Genomic DNA, 17631 nt, shown 5'->3' on the forward strand with positions numbered 1-17631 from the left:
GTTTCTACTCTGAGAATGAGAAAGGTAAGTGACTGTAATTAATACATGCATTAACAGACATTCATGTAACCAATGACAGGGATTAATGGTACATTTTACTACTGCAGACTTATGTAATGGGGAATTGATTCCAAAATTAAATAATCAAAGGGCAAACAATTCACAAGAGTTGGTGGGAGACAGCTGAGCCGTTCAGGAGAGAGATTCATCTTCTTGTCTCAATATTTTAAATTGTGCTCAAGACATGTTATCTTCACACATATTTTAGATGCTTTTTACTGACAGCCGCAACTCAATAACCAGCTAGGCTTATTTCCATGCACCCTGCCCAAATTGTGGGCTTCCCAAATAGGCATAGACCTACAAGCTTGTGATTTGTAAAAATCCATGCCTAACTTTTTAAAGAATCTAATGATCTTTGATTCCTCTGTGGCTAAGTCATGCTTTCTGGTGAAGTATTTTGAATAATTGTATTTATTTCTGTATAGACAGGAGTAATTACATCATTTTGACAAATGAATTTCCATTTATTTCCCAATTGGATCCACTATGCCGTTTCTCTCCTGTTCTATTGGTTTTCATATCAACTTTCTTTCGTTGTCCAGAAGCCAAAGGCACAATGCTAGTCATATTAGCAACCCATCCTAGTTGTTGCATCTTTAGATTCCCCCTCTTTCTAAGTTTCTAACAGATGTTCATCTCTTTCACAGGAACTGCTATCAGGTTCCCAAGTCCATTGTGTAGAATGGTGTTTTCCCGTGAATTGCCTTATAGCAAATGTTTGAAAATTACCTTTTATTGGCTGCTTCATTACATGAGTTGCATGTTCTGTTAAAATGCATTACCATAACCTACATGTGATTTCTGTTATTCTGAGCACCGTGGGTGGACGCCCTAATGGGTTATGCACCCAATGCATATGGGTCCGGTAAATCTTTTAAATGGCCGGTAAATATAGTTGTCCGGTGCCACAATTTCCTAATGGAAACCCTGGTGGGTGGGTGGGTGGGTGGGTGTATGTGCGGGAGATGCAGACATACAGGCTTGCTCTTTCTGCATCTGTGAGAGCTAGAGTCTGTCTGTCTGTCTGTCTGTCTGTCTGTCTGTCTGTCTGTCTGTCTGTCTGTCTGTCTGTCTGTCTGTCTGTCTGTCTGTCTGTCTGTCTGTGTCTGGAGACATATTCTACACATTGTCCAGAGTTGAAACATACAAAGTACAGCACAGTTTTTAAAATATTTTATTTAGTTTCAGAGTCCTCCCTCCTCTCTACCCTCCCTGCAGCCTTTTACTTTTTTGTGCCCTTTGCTCCCTTGAGTTCCGCTCCATTTCATGGAATCCAGGGAACGCGGTTTCCTCCTGGTGTCTGCGCGCGTTTGTCCCAGGCCAGGGCCCTTTGGTCTCAACCGTGCCTCTCCACTCAGGAAAGCTGGCGCTTGGCGAGGCAGCTGCACTCTTATTGCATGCCAGAATACACACACATCAGAGAGGAGAGATAGAAAGGGAGAGGGGAGATTGATGAGAGGGGAGTGGGAGTAGAGGGAGGAATTGGAGTAGAGGGTTCGGTGTTTCCTCTTGGATTCTTTTTAGCAGCAGTGGCAAATGTAAAGGGGGGAAATTATGTTGACACCATCTGAAATATAACTGATGCGTGCCACTGCATTGTAGGGAGATGATGAGGAGCAAAGGATTGCTGTACGCTCGTGGCTCTCAATTGCGTCACTGCTTGCTCTGTTTGCTACAAATATACATGAAACATGTCACTGACTTTAAAGGAATAGTGTGAGATTTTGTCAATTAAGCCCTTTTTCTACTACATGGAGTCAGATCAACTCATGGAGACAATTTGTATGAGACAAGCTTTTAAATGGATAGTGCAAGATCTTGGCAATAAATCCCTTTTTCTACATCCCCATAGTCAGATCAACTCATGGATACCATTTTTATTTCTATGCATGCAGTTTGAAGGAAGTTTCTAACTAGCTTTAGCACAATGACCAGAAGACCAGTCATTGTGCTTAACGCTAGTTACCTTTAACTTTATTCAAACTGCATGCATAGAAATAAAAATGGTATCCATGAGTTGATCTGACTATGGGGATGTAGAAAAAGGGATTTATTGCCAAGATCTTGCACTATCCATTTAAAAGCTTGTCTCAGCAGAAATATATAAAAAATATAATAAACAACAACAACAAAAAAACATTTTGGGAAGTGGTGGAAACGATTTAGCAGAGGTGGGCCACCGCTAGGGCTGTTACGGTGACCATATTACTTCCACACTGGCGGTCACGATTCATGACCCCAGTCAAACTCCATGTGACCATTTAGTCACAGTAACTAGGCTTCTTCAAGCTCTGATGCCGTTGATGGTCATTAGTAGCCTACCAGACTTGCTAACTGCCTGGTACTCAGCACTCTATTGTCCCTCTAATCACTTAGATCACATCAATGCAAATGTTTTTGAAAATCAAATCAAACACTTCATGAGAGCCCATGAGCAGATGTTTTGGTGAACAAATGTGTTTACATCCCTGTTAGTGAGCATTTCTCCTTTGCCAAGACAATGCATCCACCTGACAGCTTCATTTCTATAGGCTATGCAATTGCATGAGAAAACAGAGTTTTGATTGCCTCTATTAGAAAGAGGATCCCATCAGTTTTCTATAGGCTAGGCCTACTATATTTATTTATCAACTTTCCTAATATTAAGCACATGCTTTACAACAGGAATATAGCCTACCTGGCTGGCATGAAAATGAACCCCAGGGAAAAGCGTCCTCCATTCGCTATTTTATGTGCCCCAGTTTCCGAGACCGGTGCATGATAATGGTCCCAGACGTGTCTGTCTTCACTTGTAGCCTACTTCTTAACTGAGATGCCTGTGAGAAGGAACCGATCACGTGACGGGCATTTACTAATAAGAATTGAAATATCTGAGAGAGCCATGTGAGTGAAAGGTGTTTTGGAGCATGGCAACTGGGAGCAGGGAATTATAATTATTTTCAGTCCATGGGCACAACGGCCACTTTGGCCGCAAAAGGCATGGATTTTTTAGGGGCCATCACGGCCACACAAGGGGGATGCCGCCGAGAATATTATGCCTGGTGAGAATATTATCAAGTGCTTGTCAAATTGTGAATGATTGAATGATGAAGTGTGTGCAGCCTGCACAAGAAACAAATCAGAGCTCATGCCTTTCATGCTACTTTTTTCATATCAACATTAGTCTCATCATGCAGCCTTAAAATATATTAAACATCAAAACATTTAGCCCAACGTTTGTATCACAACTAAAGTTGCATAAATAACTCTAAATTAAGCATATAGGAGGACCTGTTTCTTTGTTAACGCTCAACACAGAATAGCCGCTTGTGCGCACTTCCTTGGAAATCATTTGGAGAAAATATCCTTTCTACTTTATTCAGCTTTGTTCAGTTGTATTCTTCATACCATACATTTAAAAAAAAAATATTACACGGAATTCTAAGCAAATCTTGTCTGCTAAATGAACTAGTGTAAACCACAACCAAATGACATAACATAAGGACAACTCAGAGTATGCCATTCTGTTCTTCTGAAATAGACTATATTTTCTTCATATCATGTTTTTTTTTACCTGTCTAAAATAAATTATGGATTTATTGTGAAGGTGTAGGCTATATTAAATGCATTTATTAGACTTTTTAAAATGTAGATGTTCCAAAGGTCTGCATCAGTGGCTTGTAGGATATGTGTGGAAGCCAGGAAATGCTAATTGTGTTTATGTTAATTCATAGTCAATTACCATGAGACCGGCAGTTATTTGCTTGACAAAATTTCATGAAAGAGGAAACCGGAATACCTAGTCAGTTGTACAACTGAATGCCTTCAGCTGAAATGTGTCAGAGCCCTAGCCACCGCTGCTAATTTAATATAGTGGAAACACTGGGATTTAAATTCTGACCTATATAATGTAAGTGGTTCCCAGGTTATCTCAGCTGTTGCCTATTGATTTTATGACTTTTGGAAAAATGCATTCATTATTTACACTGAACAAAAATGGAAACACAACATGTAAAGTGTTGGTCCCATGTTTCATGAGCTAAAATAAACTCTACCAGAAATGTTCTATATGCACAAAAAGCTTATTCCTCCAAAATTTGGTAAACAAATGTTAGTGAGCATTTCTCCTTTGACAAGATAATCCATCCACCTGACAGGTGTGGCATATCAAGAAGCTGATTAAACAGCATGATCATTAAACAGGTGCACCTTGTGCTGGGGACAATAAAGGGACACTCCAAAATGTTTTGTCACACAACACAATGCTACAGATGTATCACGGTTTGAGGGAGCGTGCAATTGGCATGCTGACTGCAGGAATGCCCACCAAAGCTGTTGCCAGATCATGTAATGTAAATGTAAAAGAAAAAAAACGCTGTGTATGGCGTTATGTGGGCGAGCGATTTGCTGATGTCAACGTTGGGAACAGAGTGCCCCATGGTGGCAGTGGGGTTATGGTATTGACAGGCAGACGCTACGGACAACGAACACAATTGCATTTTATCGATGGCAATTTGAATGCACAGGGATACTGTGACGGGATCCTGAGACCCATTGTCGTGCCATTCATCCACCGCCATCACCTCATGTTTCAGCATGATAATGCACGGCCCAATGTCGCAAGGATCTGTACACAATTCCCGAAAGCTGAAAATGTCCCAGTTCTTCCATGACCTGCATATTCACGAGACATGTCACCCATTGAACATGTTTGGGATGCTCTGGATCAACGTGTACGACAGCGTGTTCCAGTTCCTACCAATATTCAACAACTTCGCACAGCCATTGAAGAGGAGTTTGACATCATTCCACGGGCCATAATCAACAGCCTGATCCACTCTATGCAAAGGAGATGTGTTGCGCTGCATGAGGCAAATGGTGGTCACACCACATACTGACTGGTTTTCTGATCCATGCCCCTACCTTTTCATTAAAGTTATCTTTGACCAACAGAGGAATATCTGTATTCCCAGTCATGTGAAATCCATAGATTAGGGCCTAATGAATTGATTTCAGTTGACTGATTTCCTTATAAGAACGGTAACTCAGTAAAATCTTTGAAATTGTTGCATGTTGCGTTTATATTTTTGTTCTGTGTAATAGTTCTTTCAGTTCTCACTGGTAGGGATTGTTGTTAGGCTACATAGAGGACAACTGATCCACAGCAACATATAACTCAAGGCTCATCATCCTTAGGTATACAATATAGCTAAGCATCTGCACAAACACAATTACAATTTTGAACAATGTGAAAGTTTGACATTTTAATGAAGCATAATGTCCAACTGTCCTGCACTTCGAAGTGGACCTGGATGGGGACATACGGGTAATGCCAAGTCATAGCCGTTATGCGAACTGCTTTGTGATCGAATGGCTTGAACCAAGAGCCTTGTTTGAAGAGTGGGAGAGCGACAGAGTGAGGGAGAGTCAGAGGAAAAGGGGGAGAATACCTACATACTTCGTCTGCAGTTATACTTTTTTTGCACATGAACAAGGGTAAAAAAGTCAAACTTGAACGTTTGTCTGAGTTGGATCAGAAGAGGGCAACACTGCAAGGTTGGGGAGGAAAAAGGTTAGCAAGGAGCTTGAGCTAAAGCTGTGTGCTCTGCATTACAGAAATAGACACCTGGCTCAAATAGAAGCCTGTCTCTAAGCGCTGGTTGTGTTCGATGATTGAAGCAAATAAGCACTATTAATTTCAGTTTTACTTATACGTTGTGTTCATTCATCTCCCTTCCATTAAGTTTAAACAGACGTTACCAACTACTAGAGAGCCTCAATTCTAAACAACATGCAAAGACTGAGAGAAACAAAATCACATAAGGAATATGCATGCTGCATACAGTACACTGTTGATTTGGGCAAGAGATATAGGTTGTTTTTGTGAAACCGCTCTGGGTCAAGCTGCGGCATATGGTTTCGTGTTCACAGTGAGAATAGAAGTCTACTTGTTACTCACCCACGCACACACACCAACACACATGCACTTACATACACACTTGCACTCAAAACAGCTCTGAAAAACTTGATGGCACAATTTGTAAAGTGAGAAGTTAGTCAAACTCTATTAAATAGACCAGATATGCTTGTGCACACAACTTCATGCTCTAGCAAAACCTTTAATTCTCTTTTTTCCCCAGAGGAACAAGAGAGGGAGAGTGAGAAAAAAGATTGGACCCTGTAACTGTTGTTCTAGCCTGTGATTGGTGGTAGCCTGTTGCTAGGCTTATGTCACTGTGAGGGTGGGAGTTTTTTGCTTCCTCTCTCTGCAAAGCGATAGGTCAGGTTTGAACTGGTTAGGAGGACTTCTACCGCTTGTTGAACATCCCCACAGTTTTGTGGTTTTCTTTGGCTCTCCGTTCTCTTCTCTTCTAATTGCATGTGGAAAACACTGCAGCCACTTCTGGGGCACATACTTTATGTGCACAGCATTAACTTTGGCTTCCTCTCTCTCTCTTTTTCTCTACTTTAATCCCTTTGACTTTTATCCTCCTTTTTACTGGTAACAGCAGCTGAAATGTTTGCGCAGTAAAACAATAAGTACATTTCCTTAACTTTTTTTAAACTTTTTTTTTCTGGCCCCCTCAAATCTCCATTACTTTTATCCTGTCCATAAAAATACTAATCACAAACCAGTTGCATTGATGTAATAGAGATCTGTTAGTAAACTATTTACTAACATACTCCTCTAAAACCCAAACATCTAATTTGTATAGATAATCTGTTGATATCCGGTCCATACCTACCATTGTTTCAGTCTTATCTGTAGAATGTATTCCCAGTCAGTTGTAATAATAGGATATCATTGTGTGCGGGTGGTTTGTGCATCATCAGTTAGACCGCTCATTCAGACTCAATAAAGAGAAGACCACTGAGAACCAGGGTTCTCTGGAGACCCAAGTAATTTAACAAGGCCCCTATTCCTAATACCGCAGGACTAATGGCATGGCTCATATACCATGTCAATCCGGTTAGTTCAGGAGTCCAAAAGTCCTTCAAAACAAATGGCTAAATGAATGTGGTCAGTTCCAAACTGAGTCTGATCTGACGAAATTAAAGAAGAGTTAACTCCAACTCTACTGTCCAATCCCTCTATCCCTTCCTCTGAGGCTCACCATCTGCACTGTGAGAACCGTCTTGAGAAGGATCCCTGCAGAATCTCCACTAGCCTCCCACTGCAGTGTAATTAATCATCATGATGTTATCATAACCCACTCTTACCCCTGCCCCAGCCGCACTGGTCTTTGGCCGGCATGTGTACAGCAAAGCCCCAAGAGTGTCTGCTGGGTGGTGGTGATGTGTACGCCCGTGACAATAGTGTTTGGCCCTGTCCTCTGTCCGGGGGGCTGGGGGCCAGTCTGGTCCCTGACCTAGCCTAGCGCTTTTATGTGAAAAGATGGTGTCGTAAACCGAAAGCTGACCAGGCCTCTTCTGCTCTGCAACTTTGCTGAGCCATGGGGCTCACATACACACAGTGCTCACTGTGCTGCTCCGGCTATTGCGGCTGGGAAATGGCAGAGTGCTGACTCCAGACCCAGGGCATGTTTACCATGACTCCCACCCCTCTCTGGGGATAACAGGGAGGGGGAGAGAGGGAGGGGGGCACTATCAACACAATGAACCTGCTGAATGGTGTGCTATCTATTAGCCAGGGGACTGACTTGCAGCCAGCCAGTGCCAAATCAACCAGGAAGCCAGGCCCTTAAACAGAGTATTGAATTGGAGCTTGGATCGGCTCGGTCTAGTGATAACCGATAACAATCTGGGCTCCCTTACACCACCACCTCCTTGTTACCTAATATAACTTGTTTGTCAGGTTTTTATTTGGTTCTTCCACCACCCCCCTCCCCAAACCCACCTCCGCCCCCGCTTTGATTTATTATTAGATAGACTTTATATGCCAGTGGTATTATGTAACATGCTTGTAAAGAGGTTGTTGTCATCTCAGACATGGAACATACATGACTCACTCAGGCCTGCCTAGCTGGCTGTGCTGCAGCAATAAGCAATTATCCCAATTATGGATATGCTATTTACCACACTAATTTATAAGACAATTAGACAGATATTTAGATTTCATACCACTGCAAGAATATTTTAAGTAGTCATATCCGGACCAAACCTCCTTTTCATGCTCCTACCATCTGACCAAACAGCATTATGAATTACTCACAAATGACTTGTAAATATTCAGGGTACAATACAGTAAGCTGATGAAACTGTGGGATTGCACAACTGAAGAATTTCTGCACAAACTGTCAGAAACCGTCTCAGGGAAGCTCATCTGCGTGCTCCTCGTTCCTACCAGGGTCTTGACCTGACTGTAGTTCAGCATTGTAACTGACTTCAGTGGGCAAATGCTCACCTTCGATGGAGAAATGTGCTCTTCACAGATTAATCCCGGTTTCAACTGTACCGGGCAGATGGCAAACGCTGTGTATGGCGTTATGTGGGCGAGCGATTTGCTGATGTCAACGTTGGGAACAGAGTGCCCCATGGTGGCAGTGGGGTTATGGTATTGACAGGCAGAAGCTACAGACAATGAACACAATTGCATTTTATCGATGGCAATTTGAATGCATCGATAAAATGCGATGTGACGGGATACTGAGACCCATTGTCGTGCCATTCATCCACCGCCATCACCTCATGTTTCAGCATGATAATGCACGGCCCAATGTCGCAAGGGTCTGTACAAAATTCCTGAAAGCTGAAAAATGTCCCAGTTCTTCCATGACCTGCATATTCACCAGATATGTCACCCATTGAACATGTTTGGGATGCTCTGGATCAACGTGTACGACAGCGTGTTCCAGTTCCTACCAATATTCAACAACTTCGCACAGCCATTGAAGAGGAGTTTGACATCATTCCACGGGCCATAATCAACAGCCTGATCCACTCTATGCAAAGGAGATGTGTCGCGCTGCATGAGGCAAATGGTGGTCACACCACATACTGACTGGTTTTCTGATCCACGCCCCTACCTTTTTATTAAAGTTATCTTTGACCAACAGAGGAATATCTGTATTCCCAGTCATGTGGAATCCATAGATTAGGGCCTAATGAATTGATTTCAGTTGACTGATTTCCTTATAAGAACTGTAACTCAGTAAAATCTTTGAAATTGTTGCATGTTGCGTTTATATTTTTGTTCTGTGTAATAGTTCTTTCAGTTCTCACTGGTAGGGATTGTTGTTAGGCTACATAGAGGACAACTGATCCACAGCAACATATAACTCAAGGCTCATCATCCTTAGGTATACAATATAGCTAAGCATCTGCACAAACACAATTACAATTTTGAACAATGTGAAAGTTTGACATTTTAATGAAGCATAATGTCCAACTGTCCTGCACTACAAAGTGGACCTGGATGGGGACATACGGGTAATGCCAAGTCATAGCCGTTATGCGAACTGCTTTGTGATCGAATGGCTTGAACCAAGAGCCTTGTTACCTAATATAACTTGTTTGTCTGGTTTTTATTTGGTTCTTCCACCACCCCCCTCCCCAAACCCACCTCCACCCCCGCCTTGATTTCTTATTAGATAGACTTAATATGCTAGTGATATTATGTAACATGCTTGTAAAGAGGTTGTTGTCATCTCAGACATGGAACACACATGACTCACTCAGGCCTGCCTAGCTGGCTGTGCTGCAGCAATAAGCAATTATCCCAATTATGTATATGCTATTTACCACACTAATTTATAAGACAATTAGACACATATTTAGATTTCATACCACTGCAAGAATTTTTTGAGTAGTCGTATCCGGACCAAACCTCCTTTTCATGTTCCTACCATCTGACCAAACAGCATCATTAATTACTCACAAATGACTTGTAAATATTCAGGGTACAATACAGTAAAAACAGCAACACAGGTAGCTGGTGACATCATCCAGGCTGTATCTATATTGACAGGCTCTATGATAGAGCCAGAGAGGGAAACGTTGCCTGTCTTATCTAGACTTCCTGTTAGGTTTGTTTGAGCTGCTATACCGCCTGTCTGATTGGTTTAGGCCTGGGCTGCTTTATCTGAGCTCTGATAGTCTAAAGGCCTTCACATGCTTCCCATCCGAAACAGTTCAGAAAAGTTTGTGCATATATTATGACTAGGTTTTTTGAAGTTTTTATTTGTTTTGGACTTCAGCAAGGGTTTTTTCGACTGTTCATGCACACAAATGTTTTTCTTTTTGCAAGCTGAATTTTGGTTGCCGAAGTCTATGCACCTTCGTCGGTCATTGGTCAACAGTAGTGAACTCGTTTTCATGCAAATTTTTGCACTTGAGAAATACTCCACCAAACATCCTAGTTAGATGTAAAATTGCGCGACTAAGATCTCGTTATCTTAGATTACACTTCCTCACAATAGTCTGAATTATACTGGCTACGGCATCTCAAGATGGACAAACAATACTAGAGAGCGACCGATTAATCGGCATTGGCCGATTAATTAGGGCCGGTTTCAAGTTTTCATAACAATCGGTAATCTGCATTGTTGGATGCCGATTATGGCCGATTACATTGCAATCCACGAGGAGACTGCGTGGCAGGCTGACCACCTGTTACGCGAGTGCAGCATGGAGCCAAGGTAAGTTGCTAGCAAGCATTTAAACTTATCTTTTAAAAAACAATCCATTTTAACATAATATCTGGTTAACTACACATGGTTGATGATATTACTAGTTTAACTAGCTTGTCCTGCACTGCATATAATCAATGCAGTGCCTGTTAATTTATCATCGAATCACAGCCTACTTCGCCAAACGGGTGATGATTTAACAAAAGCGCATTTGCATCAGGCTATATGCAGTAGTTTGGGCCGCCTGGCTTATTGCGAACTGTGTGAAGACCATTTCTTCCTAACAAAGACCGTAATTATTTTGCCAGAATTTTACATAATTATGACATAACATTGAAGGTTGTGCAATGTAACAGCAATATTTAGACTTAAATACCATTCTGATAAAATACGGAACGGTTCCATATTTCACTGAAAGAATGAACATTTTGTTTTCGAAATGATAGTTTCAGGATTTCACCATATTAATGACCTATGGCTCGTATTTTTGTGTTTATTATATTATAATTAAGTCTATGATTTGATATATGATAGAGCAGTCTGACTGAGCGGTGGTAGGCAGCAGCAGGCTCGTAAGCATTCATTCAAACAGCACTTTCCTGCGTTTGCCAGCAGCTCTTAGAAATGCTTGATTCACAGCGCTGTTGTCACGCCCTGACCATAGAGTGCCTTTTTATTCTCTATTTTGGTTAGGTCGGGGTGTGACTAGGGGGGGTGTTTCTATCTAGGTGTTTTATTTCTATGTTGGCCTGGTATGGTTCCCAATCAGAGGCAGCTGTTTATCGTTGTCTCTGATTGGGGATCATATTTAGGCAGCCATTTCCCCACTGTTTTGTGGGATCTTGTTTTGAGTTAGTGCATGTAGCGCCGCTGATGTTACGGTTAGTTGTTTGTTTCCTTTTGTTTTGTAAGTTTCACTAAATAAAATATGTGGAACTCAGAGCACGCTGCGCCTTGGTCCGTCTCTCCACACATCTGTGACAGCTGTTTATGACTTCAAGCCTATCAACTCCCGAGATTAGGCTGGCAATACTATAGTGCCTATAAGAACATCCAATAGTCAAAGGTATATGAAATACAAATGGTATAGAGAGAAATAGTCTTATAATTCCTATAATAACTACAATCTAAAACTTCTTAACTGGGAATATTGAAGACTCATGTTAAAAGGAACCACCAGCTTTCATATGTTCTCATGTTCTGAGCAAGGAACTTAAATGCTAGCTTTTTTACATGGCACATATTGCACTTTTACTTTCTTCTCTAACACTGTGTTTTTGCATTTTTTAAACCAAATTGAACATGTTTCATAATTTATTTGAGACTAAATTGATTTTATTTATGTATTATATTAAGTTAAAATAAAAGTGTTCATTCAGTATTGTTGTATTTGTCATTATTACAAATATATATATATAAAAATGGCCGATCAATCGGTAACGGCATTTTTTGGGGCATCCAATAATCGGTATCGGCGTTGAAAAATCATAATCGATCAACCTCTAAACAGTACTATTGCTGCTCATTTTTCAAGCGAAGGTCTTTTAAGGGAGTATGTGAGCTCGGGTTCACCTAGCCAAATTCAGCTAGGTGGCAACCGAACCGAAGCATGTTGAAGTCATAATACCCCCACACCAGTGGGCCACTAGTCTATTATGTTGATGCAGGCTTTAATGTTATTGTGCTTCCATCAGGAGTGTGACACTAAAGACTTGTGGCAAGCAGAATCAACAACCTCTGTATCATTCAAGACTGTTGCTTTGTGTGAAGGTGTTAAAGTTCACAGTTCGCCATGGTTATGTAAATGCAGGAAGAAAAGTAGCCTTACTTGGCTCCAAGTTAAGCCTCATCTCCACCAGATGCATAAAACTCTTTGTGTTCCGGCTGAAGTCATTCATTGCCAATGGAGCAATCCACAACACTACGTTGGGATGCCTCACTAAGCTGCGGTGCATTCTGTGTACTGTATGCATTGCTTACCGTGTGTCGGTACAAACAGAGTTACACACACAGATTCCAACTAGCTAGCTTTTAGCTAGTTGAAAAGCGAAGTACATGTGTGTTAAGTACGGAAAATGTGGGCTAGACATCCAGCAAAACAAAACGCATATGCATCTGGTGGACATCAGGTATTAGAGCGGGTCCGCTGGAGCCATGGCCCAGTGAGACAGAGGCGCCGGCCCGAATAGATGGAAACAAAAAAGTCAGCCTTTTGGGTAAAACACTGGGTTAAATCCTCAATTGAAATGCACCATAAGCAGGGATTAATTTCAGGTTGTTTGTACACCTGCTGTGTCCTGTCCTGTCTTGCAGGACCAGATATCCTACTGTGCCATAATAATATACGCCACCGCAAAGCGTCGGTAGGCCACCTTGTTTAAAGTGGTGATGCTGGCCAAGGAGACATGACCACATTGGACTTTTCACAGAGAAAAGAACTTGCTGCTGCTTGCTGAATAATCTTGTATCGGTAGTTGTTTTCAATGCACATGACTGAGATGAGAACATAGATAGCTGGTGCATGCAAACATTAGTGTAGTGGGTCATTGTGGTGGGAAAGGGTGAAAAATAAACGTGCAAAAAAATTTGCAAAGTGAATGACATGTTTGTCATAATTGATTGACTTAGATAATTCACCTATGGATCATGTAATAAAGACATATTAAGGCAGCTGGTCAAAGGGACCTCTTAAAACCTCTGGAAGTCTAAGCTGTTGGGGGGGTTAACTAAGTTAACATATGGAATTGTTTTAAGATGGTCATACCATTGATCATTTAGCTATTTGATTTAGAATCAAATTTAGAATGTGGCCTTATATCTACGAGCTGTAAGAAAGCTCAGGAAATATTTGCGGTTGTTTTGGACATGTATTTAATCCCTTATATTTGTTGGCACAAAACTACCTCCATACTTCCATTCGTTTGTATGGGTTATCTTCAAGTTTGGTGGATTGAGACGCATCCCATGCAATCTCTAGTTTAAATTGACGGATTTTCATGGGGATTTGTTTGTTATGTTACTTAGATAGACTCATAAGATTAATGCACACATTGTGCGCTGCAGAGTGATGGTGTCATTCGATATCCATTGCCATGATCAATGGCAGAAGCAAGGAACAAAATGAGACACTTGATTGATTATGTTTTCCTGGGGGCTGGGTCGCTCTGCGTTCACGTTCAGACCCTCTCTCCGCACGGTCCACTCCTATTTCTCCGTCCTCTTATACCTCATTGATGAATGGAGGTTGTTTTCGTCTTTCGATTGGCTGTTGCGCACGTCACTGAACTAGGGCTCAGTTTATTTACAGAGTGTGTGCTGAGGTCGAACGGTATTCTGCTGTAGGGCTGCAACAACTGACAATTGAGCACTTTACCCCCATGAAACAAAGCGAGAACGGAAACATCAATTTAAATATACCTGAAACACAAGATCACACTGAAGACACATTATGAGGCACGCAACTGCAGCAACAGAAACCATGGAAAATAATTCATTTACAGTAACAGACTTATATAAAATATGCACTCATTGTGAACGGCTTAGCAAAAAGGTAAGAGAAAAGGAAAATACATGGCAAATGTTTTTGACAGTGAATGCATGTTTTTAAAACTCCGTGCACCGTCGTCGTGGAATTTTAGTGTTCATTTGTGACAAGTTCATGTCCTTTTAGACACTTTGTTTTGTGGCTGCGAGCGAAGGAACTGCAGTGCAGTCTTTTCTTTTGTGTCCAACCTTGTTTACGCGTTTGAGGAGTTAGCGTTGCTTGTCAACGCTTTACAGTTCATCTCGTGGTTTGTCATCATATTGTCAACTCTGCTATTTCGTATATGCGCTTAGCAACATTTTTCGCTTGGTGTCTTTGAATGCAAGACAGTATTGTCGCTGTCGAGCAATCTTTGGCCCCGAGTTCTTCTAAGACTAGGTAATTAATTCTACCACTTCATTGCTCTGCGCAGAGGGACAGGAGATATCTATGGAGTCCCCAGGGAACATGTGATCAGCGACTTCTTAAGTTGACAGTTGGCTGTTTTAATGTTTAATGTGATGTCAATCGTGTCTTGAATTTGTTCCTTTTAATAACAACATTTGACTATGCAAACCTTTCCGAATAATTTTGTATCAATTAGGGTATTAAATGTATCAAGTGTATTTCAAATGTTTCAAACTGCAAGTGGTTACATAGCAGCCGCACGCATGATGCATTGTATCTATCAAGTGTTTGATTTGTGTATTTTGACACTTGTCGCATTTCTAGAGACTACTGTTATGGCAGCTTGCTACAGCGAAATTGTGAACAAAGTGAGTTGGATTTCTCTTTTGCACAGGCTGTGCATGCAATGCTCCAACCTGACTGTAGAGCGAATATGTGATCTAGTGGAGAGTGAGAGAGATGTCTTGCAGAAGGATGTACAATATTACTCAGTCAGGGCTCGCAGCCAAAATGGCACTAAAAACAGCATTTAGGGTTTTCGCATGATGTTGCATTTGGTTCTTGCAGAACTATGTGTTTCTGTACTCTTAACTTGCAGGACTTAGGAGTTAGTATCCCAAGACCACTGGGAAATGGACCAAGTAGATTTATCCCTGAAAAAGAGGTAAGGAGAACAACTTCATTTACACCACATGATCTTCTATACTTGTGGAAATTATTACACCTTTTTACTTACCATTACAATACATTAAAGTGCCATATTACATCAATATGTGATTGAGAGTAAAAATGTATTCACTGGCTCTGTGGCACCAGATACTTCAAGTCAGTAAAGTAGATCCGAGGGTGCAATCGATATTTGAGGACGCATTTGCTGCACTGGGTCGTCTTGACAACATCTCCTTGGTGATGGGCTTCCACCCACAGTACCTGGAGAGTTTCCTGAGAACACAGCACTACCTGCTGCAGATGGATGGGCCCTTATCCCTGCACTACCGCCACTACATAGGCATCATGGTGAGGCCCTTTAAGCCCTAATCTAAACTCTGCAGTGGCTTTACCATGGTAGTGTAGAGACACTTGGACAATCTCGTAACTCTCTCCTTCCCCTGCATCCCTCCCAGGCTGCGGCCAGACACCAGTGCTCCTACCTGGTCAACCTCCACGTCAACGACTTCCTCCAGGTGGGAGGGGACCCCAAGTGGCTGAATGGCCTGGACGGAGCCCCACAGAAGCTGCAGGCTCTTGGGGAGCTCAACAAGATCCTGGCCCACCGGCCCTGGCTTCTTACCAAGGCACACATTGAGGTAGGCAGCTGAGGCTGGACCTGTGACACACACACACACGCAGGACTGGGCAAAGGGACAGGTTAGGGTTATGTAACAGACTGAGATCATGGGTGGCGGCACACCAGAGTTATGCGGCTGTTACTTGGCAGGGTTAGTTATATGAAAGCGGGAGGAATGGGCAGAGATGAAATAGAAGGAAGAGAACAAATGGAAGGGTAGAAATTGAGAGACAGGAAAATAAGATTCCATCCAAAGGAAACTACTGATTGACTGACACTTCAACTCTCTATTCTCCCCAGCACCTGCTGAAGGCTGAAGAACACAGCTGGTCCCTGGCTGAGCTGATCCATGCTGTGGTGCTCCTCACACACTACCACTCCCTGGCATCCTTTACCTTCGGCTGTGGCATCACCCCTGAGATCCACAGTGATGGTGGGCACACCTTCAGACCTGTCTCCCTCAGCCAGTACTGTGTCTGCGACATCGCCAATGGCAATGGGCACGGCAACGACCTGGAGGAAAGGAGAGGCAGCCATCAGGTGTGAGGAAGGAGGATGGTGTATTTGTTTGTGTGAGAGAAAGTGAAGCTGAGGGTTTGTTAGTTACTGGCTTTGACAAAGATGTGGTTGTGAGTTGAGTGGCTCTTGTGGTTGTGGTCACCCTTTTTATGACCCATGCCCTGACCCAGAACATGTTTGTGTTCCTGTCTAGGTGTCTGGTGAGGTGGAGGTGTTGATTGAGAGAATGAAGCAGCTGCAGGAGTGTCGTGATGAAGAGGAAGCCAGTCAGGAGGAGATGGCCACACGCTTCGAGAGGGAGAAGACCGAGAGCATGCTGGTGGCCACGGCAGAGGACGAGGAGTGTGTGCAGTCAAGAGACGTGTCCAGGCACTTTGAAGACCCCAGCTACGGCTACAAGGACTTTTCCAGGAGAGGAGAACATGTACCCACCTTCAGAGTACAGGTATATAACGCTCGCACACACAACTTCACTTACGGAGAAACAGAGAGCAATGGAAAGAGGCATTTTGAAAGGACAGAGAAGGTGAAGCGTTTTCTCAATAGCTTCAAGATTACATTTAGAAAATGTTGCACTATCTGATTGACCAATTGATATCCAGACTTTGTAATTAGCACCTTGCCTTCCTCTTTTCTCCTCTCTCTTCTGCAGGACTACAGTTGGGAGGACCACGGCTACTCCCTGGTGAACCGTCTGTACCCTGATGTTGGTCAGCTGCTGGATGAGAAGTTCCAGATGGCCTACAACCTGACCTACAACACCATGGCCATGCACAAAGACGTGGACACCTCCATGCTCCGCAGGGCTATCTGGAACTACATCCACTGCATGTTCGGCATCAGGTACGCCACTCACTGGCACAATACGAATACAAATTGATTTATTCCAAGATGACATATGCTAGATTCAATGAAAACATGTGATATGTGTTTTAATGCAAAGTGCATTCATTTTGGACGGTAATGTACTTGAGTAAAGAAATAACTGTATTCATCAGTAGCTCTAACAGATCTCCCTCGTGTGTGTGTCTCAGGTATGATGACTATGACTATGGGGAGATTAACCAGCTGTTAGACCGCAGCTTTAAGGTCTACATTAAGACCATGGTGTGCAGCCCGGAGAAAACCACCAAACGAATGTATGAGAGCTTCTGGAGGCAGTTCCAGCACTCCGAGAAGGTGACGGAACAACTTATTTTACTTATTTGTCCATGGGTTTGTTTCTATTGGTAGCATTTAAAGTTTCTAGTTTTCTCATAGTA

At 42.4% G+C, this 17631-nt stretch overlaps 1 protein-coding gene across 6 annotated transcripts in view; it reads left to right on the forward strand.

Moving 5' to 3' along the window:
* sesn1 (sestrin 1) overlaps nucleotides 1-17631 on the forward strand; it is a 19974-nt gene continuing 2343 nt past the window's right edge. The window contains exons 1-8 of one of the 6 annotated variants that reach the window (XM_082961948.1): nucleotides 1-24; nucleotides 15161-15226; nucleotides 15379-15579; nucleotides 15687-15869; nucleotides 16151-16390; nucleotides 16563-16814; nucleotides 17022-17212; nucleotides 17404-17548. In XM_082961948.1, the coding sequence (XP_082818074.1) occupies nucleotides 16-24; nucleotides 15161-15226; nucleotides 15379-15579; nucleotides 15687-15869; nucleotides 16151-16390; nucleotides 16563-16814; nucleotides 17022-17212; nucleotides 17404-17548 (1287 nt within the window). In that variant the 5' untranslated portion in view covers nucleotides 1-15. Of the gene's footprint in view, nucleotides 25-13893; nucleotides 14182-14224; nucleotides 14931-15160; nucleotides 15227-15378; nucleotides 15580-15686; nucleotides 15870-16150; nucleotides 16391-16562; nucleotides 16815-17021; nucleotides 17213-17403; nucleotides 17549-17631 lie in introns of those variants that run through there. The other 5 variants (XM_082961949.1, XM_014145262.3, XM_014145263.3 and 2 more) reach the window with 5 other exon arrangements.

This window comes from Salmo salar, chromosome 15 (genome assembly GCF_965601325.2).
Source record: "Salmo salar chromosome 15, fSalSal1, whole genome shotgun sequence".
NCBI lineage: Eukaryota > Metazoa > Chordata > Actinopteri > Salmoniformes > Salmonidae > Salmo > Salmo salar.